Source organism: Neospora caninum, chromosome VIII (genome assembly GCF_000208865.1).
Source record: "Neospora caninum Liverpool complete genome, chromosome VIII".
Classification (NCBI taxonomy): Eukaryota; Apicomplexa; class Conoidasida; order Eucoccidiorida; family Sarcocystidae; genus Neospora; species Neospora caninum.
Window position 1 is genome coordinate 4,598,237 of NC_018395.1, and position 19,894 is coordinate 4,618,130.

Below are 19,894 nucleotides of genomic sequence, written 5' to 3' on the forward strand. Positions count from 1 at the left end.
TTCTCTTCACAAATACACACACGCGCGCATCTCTCTTGTCCCTTTCTCCTCTTTCGTCTCTATCGCCTCCAGCTCCGCGGCCCAGTCCTTTCGTAGGCTCTTTCCTCACGCCTTTCTTCAGCCGGTCCCCTCGATGATCGTCTGAGCCTGGAACTCCCCTCTTCCTTCTTTCTTTTCCTTCTTCGTTTTCTTTCTCCCCACTATTCTGGTTCTTGTTCCCTTCTCTTTTGTCTTCCCCTTCTTGTCCTTCATCCTTCTTCCCTTGCTTCTTGTTCGTATTCTTGCTCTTTCGTCTTCATCGCTTTCGTTCGCCTCCTTCTCACCCTTCATCGCCCTTCAGCCCTCCGCCGGTTGCGTGCAATTTCCGTCTATCTTGACTCGCCTAACGTTCCGGCGCACTGCCTGTTTTTGCCTCCAGTGTATTTGCCTTCGCCCTCTTGGCGCATTTTCAGCGGCTGCGTCGCACGCTGACCCTCGACTGCTTGATTTGTTTGTTGTCGAAAACGGAAAGATTGAAATCGCGTGTTCTACGCAAGACGTTTTCGCTCATGCATGTGACAAGAACGCGACAGAAATCGCCCTCTGACTGTCTGCCGCCACCCTGCAGCCTCTGTGCACCAAGTTGGGGAAGCGAGGGAGAAAAGGGAAAGGCGATAAATCACGCCACAAACAAGAAGCCGCCTGAAACCGAAAGCGAATCAAAGACAATGCTACGAGGCGACAACGGCTACAAACAAGGAAACCTCTGCACGGAAAAAAAAGAAACGCCCTTATTCCCACTCTTCCCAGAGAAAACCCGTTGGGGAAAAGCGACGCCTCTTGCGCGTCCTGGGCAGTAAACCCCTCTGTACATTCAACATCGCACCCTCGCGTATCTTTACGCAAACGGGAAAAAAACGAGGACGGCCGCAGCCGTCGACGGGCGCTGAGCGTCCTTCGCTTGGACAGTACGGAACGAAAGCTGAGTTTGAGTTTTCCCTTTCGCCAACCGACTCGAAACGGCGAAACGACACCTGTCCCACATGCACACGCATATGTAGTGACGCTTGGAATGCCCTCGGAACGGGCTGAACCGACAACGAACAAGGAAAGTGGAGAGGTGAACAAATCACAGCGACAGGATGTTGAGTCTGTACACCACGTCGACGCCTGACGTGGACGGAAGGAGATTTGAGCAGATGTCGAAAATCTCCTCTTCCCGTTCTCTTTCTGCTGTCTCTGCCTCTTCCGGTGACTCTGAAGACTGGCGGTTGGGCGGCAAAAAGGCGCCTGCCGTTTCCTCGCCGGCGCTTGGAGACGAAGGGGCTGGAGACACAAGAGAGAAGAAGCGAGAGACGCGTGCATCGGACTTGAGAAAACCACAGACCTAAGAATGAATGGTCGCGAGGAGCCGGGACAGAGGTGCACAGTACCGAGGAGCAGAGAAGTGGGAAAGAAAAGAGAGAGAAAAAGGATTTGAAAACGCTGTTTTCTACGGGGGAAGCACTTAAAAAGGCACGAGACAGGCTAGGCCCCTCGTAACGAAGAAAAGGAAAGAAAGTCGAAAAATCGGAGCAAAACCGTGTGTTTTTTGGGGGGGGATAGCGGCAGTGGATGGCCTTAGCTGCCCTGGTCTCTGCTGGTGCGTTCGGAAGCTCGGTCGCGCGATTTGAATCTTTAGCGAGGCTACTGCAGCTTTCTCCGGCGCCTCACCTCCGGCTGGTGGGGCACACTCAGCGACGTGACGCTCCGTCGCCTCCACCGCCCTGGGGAAAACGAGGAGGAGACATGCCTGCCTGTGCACACGTTCCTTTGCCACGACTTCCCACCGGCCAGTTTCCTGCAAGAACACACACACAAATCGACCGAGCCCGCCACGCGGAAACCTCTCATTTAACTACATATATATACACATATAGATACATATATATATATATATATATATATATATATGTCACAGCATATGTGTGTTCGTTAACCACATCTATGGACGCATCCCGCGTGAGTTGAGGTGTACATACACCCTGGTACAGTGGATTCGTGTCCCCATTTCCTGTCTTACCGTGTCTTCGTTCACTGGCCTCAGGCACATTGTGGCATCTGTGACAACTTCTCTTCTCCGTCCTTCTTCAGAGTCGAGCAGTCTCAGCCGCGCGAGTTCTTCTTCCAGCTGGCGGCGCCTTTCCGCGAAGGGCGGTGAGGCCGCAGTTTCTGTTTGTTTCCCGTCACTTCCTTCCTTCCCTTCGCATCCCGCTGCCTCGCGTCTGTTCTCGTTTGTCCTTCGCTTTTTGCCAAGCTCCGGCACGTACTGATGCAGCTGGGACCACGCCCGAATCGCCTCCTCTGCGCGCCTCACAGCGAGGCTCAGAGAGCCGCGCGACATGGCGGAAGGCGCGTCCTTGCATGCGCGGTCGCTCGCCACGTCCACTGCGGCAGACGGCGGAAAGACGAGAAGCGAGAAAGGATCCCGTGGAACCGCGTCGAGAAACTCCGCGAGAGACGGAACCGTCCGTGTCTCCGCGATGCCGCTCGACTCCCTGAGAGACCCCGCAAGGAGGGAAGGAGACTCGGAGGGAGACGACGCAGCTTGGAGAGAAAGCGGGAAGCGACGAGGCCGAGCCAGAGAAGCCGGCAACGGCGGGGCTGGCGGGAGGCAGACCTGGAAGCAAAGAGAGACACGGAGGGGACATGCAGCGGGAAAAAAACTGTGTTTCACTCAGGGCTGAAGCCACTCCCTCCGCCAAGTCATCGCGCCCTCACCGAGACGCCGACAGTCATCTCTGTGACCGTCCTCCTGCTTCGCCGAGGCTGGCGTTTAAGGGAGAGAACGCAGACACCTCACACGCGCTTCACCTTCCACTGCATGCGCGACAGAGCCTGTGGGTCGACGGCGGCCGCCCGTCCTGGAACTATGTACAGTCTTCTAATTAACCGCAACTGCGTCTCAGCGGCGGGGGGCGGTGCGTGCGATTTGAAAGCGTGTACAAGAGCAGAAGGGGTGAGGCAGAGCCTGTGTGTTTCCTGTGGCAAGCTGCAGCATTCGCTCCGAGAAACGCGTGTTTTCAGAGACGCACATGTCCCGCACATACATGTCCCTATCTGAAACCACCCGTCACGCGCTTGCACAAGGAGTTCCCGTCCCCCGCCTCCACAAAACCGCTAAATGCCACAGGCACTCTGCAGGTGGGCCCGGAATAGACTCATGGATATACTGAGTGTTCTCGAAACCATGCTAACACAAGAGAACTTGGATCCGGTAGGCTGGTTTAATAAGTCAAAGATTAGCCGGGAAGTTAGCGTCTAAAATATCGAGCCAGCAGTCTCTCTCGCGCGTCCCCGTGTTGTCGCCGCCGTTCGGCCTTCTCTTCGTCCCGGCTAAAACGGGACGAAGGCCGCAAAACCCTCCCAAGTGGTTTGGTCGCGGCTCGTCGCTTGGCCGCGAAAAGAGACAGCGGCCTCACCTTCTGCAAAGCCCGACGCAGCTTGGCAACAGACGTGGAGATGCGACGCCATTCGCAGTTTTTTAGGCCGCGCTCCGAAGGGTCGAACAAACCCAAGGCTGCCAGCAAGTGCCGCGTCCACGCACTGTGCACTACGCACATGACATGCAACGGCGCAGGAGAAGGCGAAGAAAACGAGGAGAGAGAAGAAAGAGAAGAAGAGAGCCGGCGTCTCTGCCGAGGGCTGTGTGGCTCTGAGGCAAAACCAGAAGGAGAGGCAGAAGTGGAAAGCGAAGGGCACACCAACGGGGACGTCTCCGTTGCCAGGGAGACAAGAAAGCGAAGGAAGGCGAAACAGCGGCGCTCGACGTCTGCGCGAGATTCGCGAGGCATCGACGGGGGAAGAGCGTCTTCTGCGAGCCAGACGAAAACACCGAAAAAAACGCGCCAAGAAGACGGATGCAGAGGAATACGCAGATACGGAAATCGACACCCTCAAGCAGGACACAGATCCCACCATATAATATATATATATATATATGCAAACAAGTATGTACATATATACATATTGAATATGCAACCTGTTTGTATCGAACTAAACGCGTGTTGTTTTCCTGGAAGCTGAGTGTTAGCCTGCTCGTGCTTTTACTTGCTTTGTGTTCGTTTTGAGGCCGCACCATCTTTGTCGACAATGAAGGAGAGGTTCGAGAAGCGCGGCGCGCAGAATTCTCGGAGTTCGCGCGTGCTGCGGGCAGAGCATACAAGCGAACGCAGGAGGAAGAGAGAGAATGCAACAGAACGCGCGGCAACGCTAAAAAAGGCGAACGTAAGCGGAGGCAAATCAACGATCTTGTTGTCCTCGCTCGCCGCTGTTTGCCACGGTCGCTGCTTACGGACAGGAACAAGCTATATGGACTCGTCTCCACAAGAGACGAACGCCCCACTCCTTCTGCTACACTGTCCAACGCCACGCGAAACAATTTCTTTGCGAATCGGTGAACTGCACATAATATAAATATATATATATATATATATATATATATGGAGCATGCAAAGTCACCTCGCGTCCAGGATCATACCCCACACGCTAGTCGTTTTTCGCATGCGCCACAGGGCGAAGATCATCGCTTAGCATTACTTCTTCTCGAGTAAGAACGGCCTTTTGTCTCGGGTGATATGTAGAGAGGGTCGGAAGTCACACGGGCCCATTTCGTCAGGCTTGCTTCGTTCTTTGTTTCCCCAAGCGTTTCCTCGCGCTTCGAGTTTGCTGTCTCCTCACCTGTGCCTGCCGTCGCAAATGTGACCGCCGCCGCTCCACTCTCTCAGGTCCTCGATGGCAAAGGTTGGAATGGTCTGGACAGTCAGCCCCCCTTCGCTTTCTTCTCCTTCTGTCGTCTTGTCTCGCATCGACTCGGCGTCTCGAGCTCGCCCCTCGTCCGTCTTTTGCTCCTCTTCGTTCCTCAGAATGTCCACGGCCCTCTGAACCACCAGATGGCCTGTCTCCAACGCTCGCCGCAACGTTGAGGTGCACAGAACCACAGAAAACTTCTCCAGGTGAACGCTCTTTCTCTCCCCCTCTTGCCCCGCCGCCCCTGCTTCTTCGCTTCCTCTGTCAGATCCCTCCCCTCTCGCTCTCTTCTCTTCTGTGTCATCTTCTGTGTTGTCTCCTGTGCTGTTTTCGTGCGATTCCTTCACGGCTTTCCCCGGGAGATCGGTGGTGTCGCCGAGTCTCGCCGCAAGTGCGGCACGCAGCGGAGCGGGCATCCGCGCGGCTGCGTCGGCGCACTGCGCCTTTCCTTTGGCCGACAGGCGCGCGTCGAAATGTTCCGGCGAGCGAAAGATGCTTGTCCGACTCTGTCCAGGCTTCCTGAAAGCGAAAGGAAACGCCCACTCCGGAAGGAGAGGAGTTCGCTTGACCAAGTCATATACCAGCGATATCACGGGCACACACGGAGCAAAAAGACCGCCTAACGAGTATGCAAATGCACATATATACAAATGCATAAAAAAAATATACACATCTATAAACGAGATATACAAATATATAAAATCGATACACAAATATATATATATATATATATATATATATATGTATATTGGCATCGAGGAGCATGGACCGGAATGGGTGATGGGCGCCGACAGGTTCAGGTGGAGGAAAACGGACACGGATGTCTTTTTTTTCGGGGGAAGGGAGAAAACGGAAAAGGAAGGAGATTGAAAGGCCACGGAGGCGGAAGAAAACCTGGCAAAGAAGACACCTGCTGTGGAACGCAGAGGGCGAGAAAGGCGGCATGGAGACAGAGCGCTTACCGTTCCTTTGCACCCTTGTTGTGGGAGCCCTCTGAAGCAAAGACAGAGAGGGAGAGAGGCAAGAGAGAGAAAGGCTGAGGGGAAAACGCCTTCAAATCTGAGAACTGAGGAGGTCCGCACCACGTCACCTTCACCTCTCATTTCTGTTTTTTCACGGAAGCAAGGAATAGGAAAGAGCGAGAGAAAGAGGACGAGCGAGAGACAGACGGCAGGGGGAGCGGAGGAGCCCTACACCGTGAGAGGACGAGAGAGAAAACGCCGCTCCGTCTTTGTTTGAGGCGAGACACGGGTAAAAAGTGGTGGAACCCATGGCGGACCCCTAGCGACGTTCTGCTCACCGGCATGGCGGAGGAGATAGAGATAGATTGGACGGTCTCCCTCTTCCGTTCGACCAGTTGGAGGCGAAGACAACGAAGCCTGTTGAGAGGCCCCAACCGGGGACGAGTGCTGCTGCGGCGTCATCGTGGCAGAAGAAAGAAAAGATGGAAGAGTCAGAGAGAGAGAGAGAGGAGAGGGAGAGGAGGGAGCGGCGGCCGATTCAACGAAGACTTGAAGAAAAAAGGCAAAGAAGATACGGCCGACAACAAGGGCGAACGATGGTTTTGGGTCCCCTGTGGGGAAGAAAAGGCGCGAGAGTGGACAGGGAAGTCGAAGACAACGACAAGCAAACGAGAGCAGAAGCGACATGGAAGCAGGGGAAGGAAAGACCCGAAAAAACAGAACGTGGAAGAGCGAACACAACGCAAAGGAAAAAGGAGCGCTTTCAGCGGATTGGAAAGAGTCGAATGATCACTTCGATCCTCTCTTCCGGAGGGTCGGAAAACGGTGGAGAGGAGATCTCTGCGACTGCGTCGAGTGAGAAACACGTTCTTCGCTTTCTTCGGTGTGCCGCGCAGTCTCGCCTCTTTTTTCTCCGTTTACTTGAGCACAAGAACCTTCTGTTGTGTCGCACAAAAACGCAGCACCCTGGCGTGTCTCAGCTCGTTAGTTCCGTGTCTCCCCCGACGCGCTTTTCAAACGCCTGCCTGCGTCGATCGCTCAGATGGTCAGCATTACAAATGAAGAACGAAGTGAACAGCTCAGGCGTCGCGATGCCGATGCGTTCCGCGAAACTTTCGCTCGCGGTGGCCTGTCGGCCGTTGTCTCCTTTTCCACTAAGCGTCCAGAAAAAGTCGCCGAGAAATGAGAAAGAGGAACGAAATTTGCAGTCGTGGTTTTCAAATGAAACTTTCTTTCAGACAAAAGAACGGTATTCGCTCGGCGCCTTCACACCCTCCGAGCGACAATGCGCATTCACGCCAGCTGGTGTTGCTCCTTCGTTCCTCAGAAATGATCACTTCTTGTGGTTCTTTTGTCAACGAAGAAGAAAATAGCGTGTGCTTGAAAGGAAGAAGGCGATGAGAGGAAAGAGGAGACGTGGGCGCGAAAAAGGCAAGCAAGCAAAAGCAGTGCCTTCGCGCCGTGCGCGTCGTAAAATCGAAGCTCAGCGAGTCTTTCGACGGTCTTCTCGCGGATTTTGCTGCTTGCATCTTTCCGCTGACGACGTCACGTTACATCTCGCCTCCTTGCGCCTGGTGAAAAGGAAAGGAACTAAATCTCGAGGGAGGCTTTCCTTTTCGCCTCACTCATCTTGTTTTCCCTCTCCGCCGTGTCTCACCTCTCTCGCCTCTCTCGCCTCTCTCGCCTCTCTCGCCTCTCTCGCCTCTCTCGCCTCTCTGCCTGTTTCCTGCATCTTGTGCCGCGCCACAAGGCCTCCGCCTCGGGCAGGGCGTTTGTCTCTTCATGTCCACTTTTTCTTTTCCGTTCTCTCCTTGTCACAGTTGGCTCTCTTTTTCGTGCCTGTTTCTGCCTCTCTCGCCTGTGTGGCTCGTCCCTGCGTTTCGGCTGTTTTTAGAACAGACTGCCGAAACAGAAGCGGAACACCTGCGACAGACACTCAAACGCGTCTGGAAGGCGAGACACTGTAGCCACGCAGAGAAGCTCCATGAATGCAAACTCAGGAACAAGTCGCGCGTTAAACTCGTCTCTTTTCACAATGCATGCAGAGAGGAAGTCTCCGAACTCGCCAGAGGGGACGGCCGGTCACAACCTGCCTCGCGACACAGAAGTTCGAGACCACCCTCTTTCCTGCATGAATCTGAAGGCGGAATCACAATCTGATTCGGCGGCCGTTGTTGCACTTGAACACCGCATTCACACACAGCAAAGGACAGAAAGGCACAAACAACGCTGACACGAGACACGCGGACCTGCGCTTGAAATGCCCGGAGGTCCCCAGGAGTTTCACAGTAACGAATCTTCTAGTCCGCCACCAGAGAGAAAACGGAGCGACCTGCGGCCGGAGGAAGAGGCAGAAGAGAGAGTACTTCGGGGACGATTCGAGCGCCGTACCCGTGTCTAGGTATCGTTTCGTGGATCGAGGGGTTGTGGTAAACGCAACAGACGGCAGCCCGCCTTCCGTTTTCAGCCAACAAAAAGCACACACAAGGAAGAGCGCAGAGCTCGCTTCGATTTGCTTGCAGAATCATACCCGACACCCCGTCGACTTCCCCTTACTTTCTACCTTCAAGAACGCTTCGCACGCGATAGGAGCCCCGCTCCACCTGGGTTGTCTTCTCGAATGAGTCGTGCCAAAAAGGACACTGGCGGATAGCAAGAAAGGAAGTGAAGGAGCTGGGAGGCAGACGAGGACTTCTTTAAAAAGCGAACACGCAGGAAGACCGTTTCTTTATTGCATTATCTTTTCCTCCGCCTCGATCTCTGTGTGTAGTAAAGGAAAGGGAAGACAAACCTTATTCCGTAATGCAAGCGAACTTTGAAACGAAAGCCGATTCAGCCGCGTGGTCCGCTAAGATGTTTCGCTGGTAGCTTCTTGAGTTTCACAAATGGCCAATTCATCTTTTTGCCAGAGAATCGAGCTCGACGGGCGTACACACACACACACACACACACACACACACAAAGACAAAACGTCCGCGAAGTTCTTTAGGCTCTTGCGTTTGCGTCCGTCACTCCCGCAATGCGTTTCCAAGGCCATAGTGAATCCCAACGAGTGGAGTAAGACCGTTTTCAAGACTTGAACCTGTCAGTTCACCGCCTGGAGACTGTCACAAGGCGCATACGTGAGAACCGGGGATGCCTGTGTCCACATGCTTTTGCGGCCCACGAAAGGGATCCTCTGCGTTCACTACAGTTCCTGTACCTATAGGTTGACTGAACACCCCAACCCCCCCTCTGATGAGATTCGCAGCGCGTGTTAATAACGGAGCAGCACACACTCAAAGACACGCCACCGTAAAGAACGGAGTGCAACGCTCCGCTATATCGCGGCGTTGTGCTTAGAGAGGCTTGGCAGGCTTGGCTCAGAGTTTCAGAGGTTTCTGCTTTTGTTGAAAATCCCCTAGACGGCTGAAAACGAAGCCGTGCGGGAATTCAAAGTTCGGCTGGCAGGCAAATCTCTCTCGTGCTTTCGCGCGCAAGCGAGATGTTCTCTGGCTTGGCGAGCATAGAAGTTGAATAAAAGAATTTGGAGACCAGGCAAAACTGAGACTTAAACGTGTTCTGCAAAACAGTAGGCGAGGCATGACAGTTTGAGCGGTGTCTATTCAGTCCAGCGTTGGTGATGAATTGGAGGAAAAGAAGACAAACAGGGAGGCTTCTTGTCAGAAGGATTCGGTGATCTTTCAGGGAAGTGCCGTGCGCCGTGGTCTCGATTCTGTTCGGCTTTCGATGTCAGACACAGCAGAGAACGTGTCGGTCCGTCGTTTGTGTCAGCGTGCCGGTTCTAGGCACGTACCGATGCTGACGTTGCTAGAATTCAAGTTGTTTCAAAGTTCACAGAGGGGAGTAAAAAAATGGACACTGGCAGTCGCCAGGCGGGTGGTTACAGGTACGCTCTGTCTCTGGTCATCTCTTCCGCGCAAGGCGATCGCCTTGTTCTCTTTTCTCGTCGTCACTGCAAACTCGTCAACCAAAAGACAAAACGTGTTTTGGCAACGTGACTTGGATCAGGGGGTCATCCACGGTCTATTCGGCTTTAGACCCGTTTTTCTGACTTGCATGCAACTGATTCCAGATCCACAGAAAACGGGACACGCTCAACCCTCGTCCGCAACTCGAGCGTTCTTGCAGCTTCTCTGGCTAGTCCCTTTTCTCTGTTTCTGCCCCCCCCCCCCCCTATGGTGTCTCTCTTCGCCTCGACAGAACAGTCAACAACCGACCAGGTCCAGTCCTCCGCTTTTTCTCTGCATTTTCAGAAAACCTGGGTCGATTCACTTTCCTGGCGCATGTTTCCCGTTTCTGACCCTCAAATCTCCAGCTGCAGGCGGTGTCTGAACCTTTCTCCCCTCGACCGGTCTGTGCGAGGCGGGTTCCCTCTTCTAGGCGGTTTCTTTTACTCCTTTTTCCCGGTTTTTCTCTTTCTTTCTTTGGACGACAAACGGTTTTTAGTCCTCGTCCTCCCCCCTCCAAAGTAGACTGGTTCGCGTTTCCTTTTTCGCCAGTGAGACCGGTTCTCGCAGTGGGACAACGCTGTGCGCGCTTTCTCCCGTGAGCGTATTTGGGGGCTGACGCGTGTGTCTTGCCGAATCCCCGAGGAAAAGCAGCGACGGCGGAGAGGAAGGACTGTGCATATATTAGGAAAATTTCCCGTTACTTGTTAATTTCCGGGGACAACGTAGAAAGACGGGGAGGGGTGAAGGCAGCGGTGAAGAAATCCACAGAAGAATCTGAGAGAGCGCGAGAACGGGGGAGCTCCTCCGCCTCTCTCTTCTTGCGATGGCATTTGCTCCTAGGCAGAGAGCCGAGGAGTAACAAAAGAGGAGAAAGGGAAGGGAAAAACCAAAGCCGAAGGAAGGGGAAAGGAGACACAAGCGAACGCGGAGGACGTAGGATTCGTCGTTGTCTTCACAAGATGTCTCCCACGCTGCCTGAGCTGCGTAGCGGCGCGCCTCGGCCCTCAGAGAGTCGCGCTGCCAAGACCGTTCCGCGGTCGTTCATGGCAGAAGACACTGGCGATCAGCCTGCCTCTCCTTCGTGTTCGTTCTCTCCTTCGTGTTCGTTCTCTCCTCGTTCGTTCTGTCCTTCTTCATCTCTTGCTGCGATTCCCCGGAGGCAGGCCCGCACGACGACGCCTGCAGGACTCGGCGGCAAGACAGACAGCAGAGGGGAGGGAGGCGAAAGTGACCGGGGCGCGGTCGCCCTGACACAGACGGCGACGGACAGAGGAGAAAAGGAGACAGGCCGGCCTCTGAAAAAAGGTTCGGCTGCGCATCCGGCACAGGAACTGAAACGGCGAGGCGAGAAAGACACCTGGGGGTATCCAGCAGCCGAAAGCGACGGGGCAAGGGAGGCTGGGAGTACATCCGTGTCGCGTAGTAAAGAAGGAAAGAAGGACGACAAGGCCTCGCAAGACCTGAAGAAGAAAGAGAGAAACATGAAGGGCACGTCACCAGGAAAGGCTCCGTCTCCAGGCGCCAAGCGCGTGCCTCCGCAACCCACTGATGAGGAACGCCCACAGGTGGTTCCTGAGAGCAGAACTCGGGGAGGAGCCAGAGAAAGGGAGAGAGAGGAGAGGAAGACGCCGTCGAAGAGGGTCACTGAAATACCGGAACTGGCATCCTTTCTCGGCGACGTGTGGTCTCCTCAGTCGCCGTGGAGCCCCGGCAGCAGCACGCGTTGCAGCACAGTCGGCCGTGAGACGGTGAGCGGGTGCACAACCTCAGAGGGCTGTGTCAAGGCACAGAGAGACTCTCGAGAGAGACGTGACGCGGGGAGTGTCTCGAATAGGCAGGAAGAGACGCGCGAGACCCGCGGGGGAAGCGCGGCGGGTCGGGAGTGCTCTCCGTCTCCTTCCTGCGCCTCGTTCTCTTCCTCTTCTACGCGGTCCGCCTCTTCTCTTTTGGCGCTGCTTCTGGCTAGACGGCAGAGAGAGAAGGAGAAACGGAGGGAAGCTAGGAGAGCAGAAGAGAAACGAGGACGACTCGCGGGGGACTCAGCGGAGACCGGACTACGCCGAGGGGCGAGAGGAGAAAGATGGCAGGAGGGGACGGTCTTAGCATCAGAGGGAAGGCGCGAGGAAGAGTCACGTGATAACGCAGAAGGCCGCAGAGAAGAGGCGCTGCGAATCGAGACAGACCAAGAAACGGGGGACTGGAAGTCAGGAGAGACTCCCAGCATTCTCTGCAGAGCAGCAAGGGAGGAGGAGCGGCCGGCACCAAACCAGCAGAAAAAACACAGAGGACGGGAGGAAGGCAGCGACGCCCTTTCCTCCAGGCGGCGAGAAGAGTCGAAAAACTGGATCGTTCACGGCGGAGGACCGCAGCCCGGAGACGAGCGAGACGTGGTGGCCTGCGGAAGCGGCGTGGAAAGACTAGGCAGCTGCGGTGCTTCAAACGGCGGGAGAAGACACGAGAAGAAAGGGAGGATTACGCGAAGGTCAGACGAGGACGAGGACCCGAGGGGAACCTTGCGAGAAACAGAGACGCAGGAAAGAAGAGGAGCAAAAAGCACATCGCAAAAGACAAGTACAAGAGAAAAGAACTGCGTTTCAGACAGCGAAGAAGGAGCGAGAGCAGAAGGCTACTCAAATCGAGTTGCGCCTCCCAGTGCGTACTCGACACGCCGGCACGTGGGTAAATTCTCATACCGCCTGGAAGAAGAGGAGGAACAGACAGAGGGCGGCGAAGAAGACCAAAAGGGAGAACGCGAAGGCGCGTTTGACCCGCACCACCGCATGCAGCGGCGGAGGCTGACGACCCGCGGTAGCCTTGCTGAGGTGAGAAGGAGAGAGGCGCGAGAACATGAGAGTGGAGAAAGTGTCCACGGCGGAGAGGGAGAAAATGAGGAATTCGAAGAGCATGAAAGCGAAGAAGAAAAGGTCGACGGTGGACACTTTCGAGGAGGGCTGCAGCCTTTTCACCGGATTCGGGAGTCGATGTCGAGAGAAGCAAATGCCGCTTTTTCTCTTCGTGAGGCAAGAAAGGACGGGAAGGCTCCGAGACATGGAACGACCAGAAGGACGGGAAGCTGCGTCGAGCGCGATGAGGGGAACATGGAGAGCGACTTCTCGGATGAAGCAGAAGAAGCGAACAAGTGTAGGAGGTCCTCTTCGCATGGAGAATCTGGCAGCGGAAAGAAGCGAAGCATGCGTTCTCCGGAAGAACGGGAAAGAAAAGAGACGGGAGTTGGATATTTTTCTCGCGAGGAACACGCAGATAGAGATTTCGGTTCGTCCTTCGATTCGGAAAGGGCGTGTCGAGTCTCCTCTGGAAACGGTCGAGAGCGCAGTGGCAGGCGCCTGCTGAAAGAGTCTGAGTGTGCTGACGAACTTGGTCGGAGCTCGGAGCACTCACCGACGCATAGAGGCGAGCGTCAAGGAAAAGGTCGGAGAACGAGCGAGTCAAAGACGAGGCACAGCTCCAGTGGCCGCCAGTCTGCATCTGTTTCTTCCAACAAACTAGGGCGCGAGTTGGCGGCAAGCGAAGAAGATGCCTCGTTGGGAGAGAAGACTCAGACCGAGAGAAATCGAGAGAAGCGAGCATCGAATGTGGAGGCGGAACGATCCAGCTGCTGTTCTTCGACTGAAAGAAGCCGTCAGGCGCGCCTCGCTGGGGGCACACGCGAAGAGAACGGAGAGGATCGAAACAACGCGAGGTGCCCGGACAGCGCCTTGTCCTCCCCCCTGGCTCGGGTTCGGCGGATGGGGGAAAGTCTAGACGACGTTCTTGCTCGCCTGGAGGAGCGGAAAACGTTTCTGGATAAGGAAGGCATTTCTCCGCCATCTTCACCTCCCTCGGACTCCTCGTCGCGTTTCGGCGGCCTTCCACACGCGCCCCTCCATTCTTCGCCGTTCCTGTCTTCTCTCCCTGTTTCTCCGGATGCTCGCCGTGGTTCCTGTGCCTCGTGGTGTGCTTGCACTGCAACGGGGCTACATCCCAGCAGCCCTTTCTTTCGTCCTCCGCAGGTGCCTCCTGTTCCATTTTTTGGGTCCCCGGTCTCCCCTCCTGCCGTCCGTCCAGCGGCGCCGAAACTGCTCTCTCGCCCACCTTCGCCTTCGCTTGCGCTCGCCCCCCTTGTGCGGCGTCTCCTCACCTTACGTGGCCAGAAGCCGGCTTCTTCGTTCGCTCACGAGAGAGTTGCTCCTTCGCACGTTCGCGAACCTTCTCATCTTTTTCCGTGCTCGCCCTCGTCTCCGCTGTGGGGAAGCACGCAGACTCGCCGCCCCTCAGTCTGCCTGGAAGGCCAGTTAGACTCGCTGGCTTCTGGAGGGGATCCCAGGCCTGCGTTCCGAGAGGCAAGTCGACCCCCAGTGTCCAGCGGTTGCTCGAACACGCTTCACATGCCCAATTCGTTCGTGCAGATGACGGAAACAGAAAGAAGGCTGGGACACGGAAGGCATCCGCCGCTACCAGATTTAGGGTTTGGCAGCCAAGGGAACGCATGTGGATCTACCCTCTTTGTTCATGCGCGCCCCATCTGTTTCCCCCTGTATCCTCCTTCTTCGAGCTCTTCGGCCTGTTCAGAAGTCGCGTCTTTGTCGTCTTTTGCCGGCCACGGAAGTTCTCGCGGCTCGATCGACCGCAAAAGCAGTTCCTGCGCGCCTCAGGCATTTGTCGTCGAGCCGGCGTGCTGTCTACCCATGTCTCTCTCCCCCAGAGGAGAGGCGCTGGGTGTCTTGGAAGAAAGGGAGAGAGAAGGAAATCGGCGCAGGGGGGGAGGAGCAAGAGCAGGAAGCGCCGGCATCGAGAAGCGAGAACTCCAACGGGAGAAGGCAGAGAGGGAAAAGGAGACATGGGAACGAGAGGTGGCCAGGGACTCTGCGAATCCAAGGGCGCGGACACTGGCCTATCAGAGCCGCCAGGAGCCAGGCTCACGACAGTCCCTCCCTCTCTCTGTTCACTGCCCCGTCTGTGGAAAAGAGAAGGTGGTTTGTGTCTGTGGAGAGCACAAGGAGGGACAGATACGGAGAGACCATGTGTCTGCTTTCCCTCCGTCTCACACCCGCTGCATGCCTTCCCGGCCTCCGTCTCCCTGCTTCTTCGCGGCGACGGGCAAGAGCCGACAAGGCAGTCCTGAGAGTGGAAATGGAGTCCCAGACCCTCTCGCCACGCCTCCCTCGTGGTCAGAAATCGCATCTCAGCGTCGGAGAGAATCCGTTTCTTCTTTCCTTCCCTCGCCCTACACAGTTTCGTCTCCGCCCTGTCACGCCCCTCACGCTCCTTTACACCCTCCTTCTCCGGCGATTTCGTCTTTCCAGCGCCCTCCTTGTGTCTCCCTTGCCTTTCCATCTCAGTCTGCTTCTTCACATGGTCTCTCTCCTGCTTACTGTCCTGGTTGGGTCTCCGAGGCACGTGGTCCCCTCCCTCAGTCCGCTCCGCAGGCGAGAAGGGAGGGCGGAGCGCCGCGTACTGACCGGCTGCTTCGCATTCTTCAGCGACGCAGTGCTCACCAGCACGCTGAGAAGAGACAGCAGAAGTCGTCTTCCCCTCCGCCCGGGAAACGAAGCATCGGGGCGCCGAGTTCGTCTCTCCCCAGAACTGAGGCAGCCTCCGTTTCTGGCTTAAATCGTCCTCTGCCGCTGTCTTCTTGCCCGAGCGCTTTTCGCCTCGCTGTCTCTCCTGGAGGGATCCAGGTAGACCCTATCAAAAAGGGGGGCGAGGCAAATGTCTCATTCCAAGAAGATGCCTTTGAGGCGACAGCGGCGAGAGGGCGAGGACCGCCGGACGGCCAGTGCATTCCGCCTCATAATCTCGAGTGGGTGGGAGAGCGTGGCGTGGCGCCTGTCAGCAACGGAATTTTCCCTCCTTTTGGCGGCCTCGGCCAGCTACAGGGAGGCGGAATCGCCGGGTCCAGACTCGGTCAGTTCGGAGCCAAGCATCTGCTTCTCACCAAGCTCATCGACAATCTCGAAATCGCCAAGAGACAACTAAGGTAAGGGAAATGCCTTGAGTGCTTGGCTCTGTACCTAAGAGTCCTTGTCCACGTGAGTTGTCACTCTCGTGTTGTTTCTGGTTTGCTCTGCTTGCTCAGGCCACAGAGACACACAGAAAACCGTGTTTCTTCCTCGTCGCTTCCCCCCGCGTCACCTCCCGTAGCTCGTGTCTCCTCCGCAGTTGCGGACCTTCGCGCCGTCGAACAGCGAGGAAAAGACATCCTCAATGCGCTCAATTGCCGCTGGCGGCAATTCAAGACTTCCGGAGAACTGAGGACGTGTTTCAGAGAGGAATTCGAGCAGTGGGTTGCAGATTCGCAGCCTCAAAGTTTCCCGCACAGTGCTGTTGGACACAGCAAGACTTTATCGGGCGAATACGCGGACCAGGCCTACGGCTTGTGGGGAAGGAAATCAGACTCCTTTCAAACGCGTATTGCAAACTTGAATCAGAAAATGGTACTGAGGACTTTTGGGGGCGTTCAGCGCGTCTTGAGCACCGTGGCGGGCTTCTAATTTCGGCATGAGCAGAATGAAGAGCTAGAATTTCGCAGGCGTGCTCCGCGTGTAGACATGTGTCTCTGTTTCCCCCATTTTGGGATCCTCGAGCGTTCCTTTCTGCCTTTCTCCGCGTCGTCTCCTCCGTCCGTTCTGGGGCCTTGTCTCTTCGCCGCCGAAGCAGGTTTTTTTCGTTTGCCTCTGCGGTCGTCGTTTTTCTTCTCTCTTGCTCTCGCTGCCGCTCATCTGCTGTCTCTTCTTAGACGCCCGCTCCGTGCCGTTTTTTTCTCGCGGGGGCTCTTTTCTCTTCCCTTCCCTGATATGTTCTTCCGTTCCGCTTCCGGTTGCTTCCACTGCTCAGGCCACGGTTGTGGGGCGAGAATACCATCTTCTCTACGAGTTTGAACGGGCAAGGCAACAGTGGCACGCCGAGACGACTGTTCAAAGACAGGACAGACAAGGGGAAACGGCCGATCAAGGTACTGCTGCTTGTCCAGATTCCCAGATATAGCGGCGCGTAACCGCGAGGAAAAGACAGGGGACTCTGCGGTCAAGCACACATGTCTGCATTTGGATATCGGTGTAGCTTTCTCTCTGCCGCTGTGTACTCCATAGAGAGATGCGAATATTTTATTTGCAGGCCGCGATAAAGGTATGTGTGCTGACACAATGTATGCGTGTGTAATTGTGCGCAGAGCTGAAGGACTAGCGTGAAATGCCTGTAGATATGAGATAGAGAGGCATAACGGCTAGGGGAGAAAGGGAAACAGGGAGGGACAAACAGAGATACACATACACAGTTTCATGTTGAGTGTGTTGTGCCCGCAACTAACTACAGGGTTTCGCAGGATTCCCGATTTTCCCTGGTGAATCGTTACCACAGCAGAGAGGTGACACGCGATTCACCCTTTCTTGGATAGAGAATTCGCCTTTGCCTCGTTTCTGCTCTTACCTAGGCAGACCCATGTACAAGGGTGTACGTGCGTGAGGCCGTATATATGGACCTATCTATGTTTTTGTCTCCCTCTGTAGAGATGTAGTTATACGGGTGTGATGAATGGAGTACTCTCTGTTCCGAGGTACATCCACATGCGTCTCTAAACTGTGTTTTCCTTTTCTTTTTTTCCCAGCTTCGACCTCCGGAGAGTGCCCCCGTGGCGTTGCAGCGGACGCTCCAGTTGAGCGTCCTGCCTCGCCACGAGGAGAAGGATCCAGCTCGGCAGCTGCGCGTTCACTCGAATCTCCACAGAGAATGGAGCAGAAGCGCAATTCTCGGGTTGCGTCTGCCTGCAATTCAGTCTCTTCCAGACGCCCTTCAAGCGACGAAGAAAACGGAGAAAAAGAACATTCAACGTCTGGGGCGTCTGAGAAAAAGAAGTCTGTAAATGGTATCGGCCGTGTGCATGGTAGAGACCGAAGAGAGCGCAAAGACTGTAGGAAGAAAGGGAGAATCACAGCAGCGAGAGAAGACGACTCAGATGTGAGTCTCACTCCGAGTGAGAGAGAGATGTGCAAGATACCGGAGGAGGAGAAGAGACAAGCAAGAAAACCAAGTTTACTTGCGAAGGCGAAAGGCTTTTCTCGGCGTTCTTGCCGCGAGGAAGAAGGGGAATCGTTCCGTGGCTTGCTCAGCCGACGCTCTACCTCCGGTTTATTTCGGTCGTCGTCGGTCGCTCCTGCCGCTTCACCCCTAGAAAGAGGCGAATGGACCGAGCGGTACCCCTCTGGATTTCTGTACTCCGCTCATTCTGAGACTCCCCGTGGGAAACGTGAGGCGCTTGACAGGGACTTTCCCGATATGGAGCAAGCGTACATCATGTTGGAAGGCGAGTCGCCGCCCCACAGGAGGGACGAAATCGGTTCACTATCTTCCGCCGCTCTTTGGCACCCTTCTGCCAATGGACGCTTTGGAGAAGCGAGCGAAAAGGCGAGGACTGGCGGAGCAGATATTCAGCGACTACTACTCGCCCGTGAGGCACAGGCGATAGAGGACGTGGCGATACGAAAAACAAAACGTTTGGATTCCTTGCAGCAGCAGGAAGAAGATTTGCTGGATCTCATTGGACAACATATCGAGAAACATCATCGGGAAAGTAATCGCGAAAAATGACGTGGCTATGCCCGCGTTAAGCTATTCTATACCTTTGTCTATCTCTGGTTCTGGCTTTTTCGTTACCTTCGGAGGAACGCTGTTTTCTGGCAAACAACGTGAAGTCGATTTTTTCACCTCGTTTGATAAAACGACTTCGGCAGAAATTGCCGAGCACACGAGAGAAACCAAATGGCATTGACACGACTTTGAGTATGTCTAGTGTCATTACCACCGTTCTTCTAGATACTGCAGTAGTCTATTGAGACAACACAGAACCTACAATAAAGTGTTCACGTACAGATGTAAGGTAAGGGTTAGTCACTATCAGTCAGATCATCAGAAGATAGATACTGTTGCAGTGTTCCGATTCCCCTCGTATTACCTGTTTCCTGCGGAGACCTAACCGCGTGTATATGTACCCACAACTTGGTGTCTCATCCTTTTACAGGAGGAAACAGAACCAGGGGAAAATGTATGCGGTGCTGCCGCTCTACCGTTTCCTCTTGTACAAGCATTACTTCAGTAGGACGAGTCACATACGCATTTCGCTGTGGGAACGAGACAACCGCACAGAAAGAGGAACTCTGTAGATCTCTCGCTGTCGCAATCGAGTTACCTCACCGGATGTAAAAGTAGGCGGGGCCCCCAGTCTATTGCCGCGCTGGTGAAATTTATTGTTGTACTCTCCGTTCTTTGCACAGTAAGCTAACAGAGAGTTCGCACTACGATAGTTTAAGGTTCCCTGGCGCTGCTCGACGATCCTAGAGGCGGCAGTAGGACAGTTACCTCTTACAGACCCCAACTATAACTTTTCGAGATACCAATTTAGATGGGTATATGGGATGTATCTTTACGGCTACTTATACCAAAGGTACATACGTTTACGCAAAAGCGGATATATCCATGCATTGATATCAGTTTTCATACAGAAACGCCCTTCTCCTCTAGCATGGAGGCAGGCAGAGACGCTACCAAAATGGACGAGGCGTATAGCTTGTCTCTGTATCCTCTATGGTTTTGAACATATCGTGCTTTGTATTAAAACATAAAGCGAATATGAACAAAAGATCCCGGCATAAGTGCTCTACAGAAAGAAACATAACAAAGTTCAGCGATACGTTCGACTGTTACTTAGCACCACAGGCGTGTGACAAGCCAGAGCAGGAGAGGATGACACGGTGGGTAGAACGAACTACACCATTTCTCTGCCCGCACAGGTAGCCCTTTTTAAATGTCTGCTCTTCTGCAACAGGGTTCGGCCTGCCTTTGAGTCGTCAAGCATAATCAACGTCTGTCTAATAAAACGGATCTGACTTGATACATCTGACGTCGCCAACTGTTCCGCGCAATCAGCGAAAGCTCCGATAACTAGAACAGGTTCGAGTGGCTGAACGCGAGTTTGCTTTTCTTTCTAACAAATAACAACAACCCGTTGCTCAGCTCAAACGATGACGGCTCAATGCGAGGAACAGAATGGCGGTTCCGATTGGCGCCTCGTGTGTCGCCCAGGGAGGAAGCGATGGATTGCTTCCTCTATTCTCCTTTCTGTTCACAACCCAGTCGACGCTAGAACTGCTGACCATAACAGGTCTGTACGTGGGACGCCAGCGAACACTGTGAAGCAGGTGACGCTGGCTTGCCGTTGTT

At 54.7% G+C, this 19,894-nt stretch overlaps 2 protein-coding genes across 2 annotated transcripts; one reads left to right on the forward strand and one right to left on the reverse strand.

Annotated features, from left to right (window-relative positions):
* Positions 1 to 1,108: 1,108 nt before the first annotated feature.
* On the reverse strand, positions 1,109 to 6,191 carry NCLIV_035800 (conserved hypothetical protein; the record flags this gene model as incomplete). The annotated part of the gene is made up of 9 exons (XM_003883782.1): positions 1,109 to 1,305; positions 1,693 to 1,819; positions 2,042 to 2,406; positions 2,740 to 2,787; positions 3,441 to 3,571; positions 4,069 to 4,164; positions 4,699 to 5,286; positions 5,730 to 5,760; positions 6,068 to 6,191. 9 exons carry the CDS (start codon positions 6,189 to 6,191, stop codon positions 1,109 to 1,111), a joined length of 1,707 nt encoding a protein of 568 aa, XP_003883831.1.
* A 4,450-nt stretch (positions 6,192 to 10,641) lies between these two features.
* NCLIV_035810 (hypothetical protein) lies at positions 10,642 to 17,540 on the forward strand (the record flags this gene model as incomplete). Its single annotated transcript, XM_003883783.1, has 4 exons — positions 10,642 to 11,430; positions 15,022 to 15,659; positions 16,517 to 16,634; positions 17,286 to 17,540. The coding sequence occupies 4 exons, from the start codon at positions 10,642 to 10,644 to the stop codon at positions 17,538 to 17,540; spliced, it is 1,800 nt and encodes a 599-aa protein (XP_003883832.1).
* Positions 17,541 to 19,894: the final 2,354 nt, after the last annotated feature.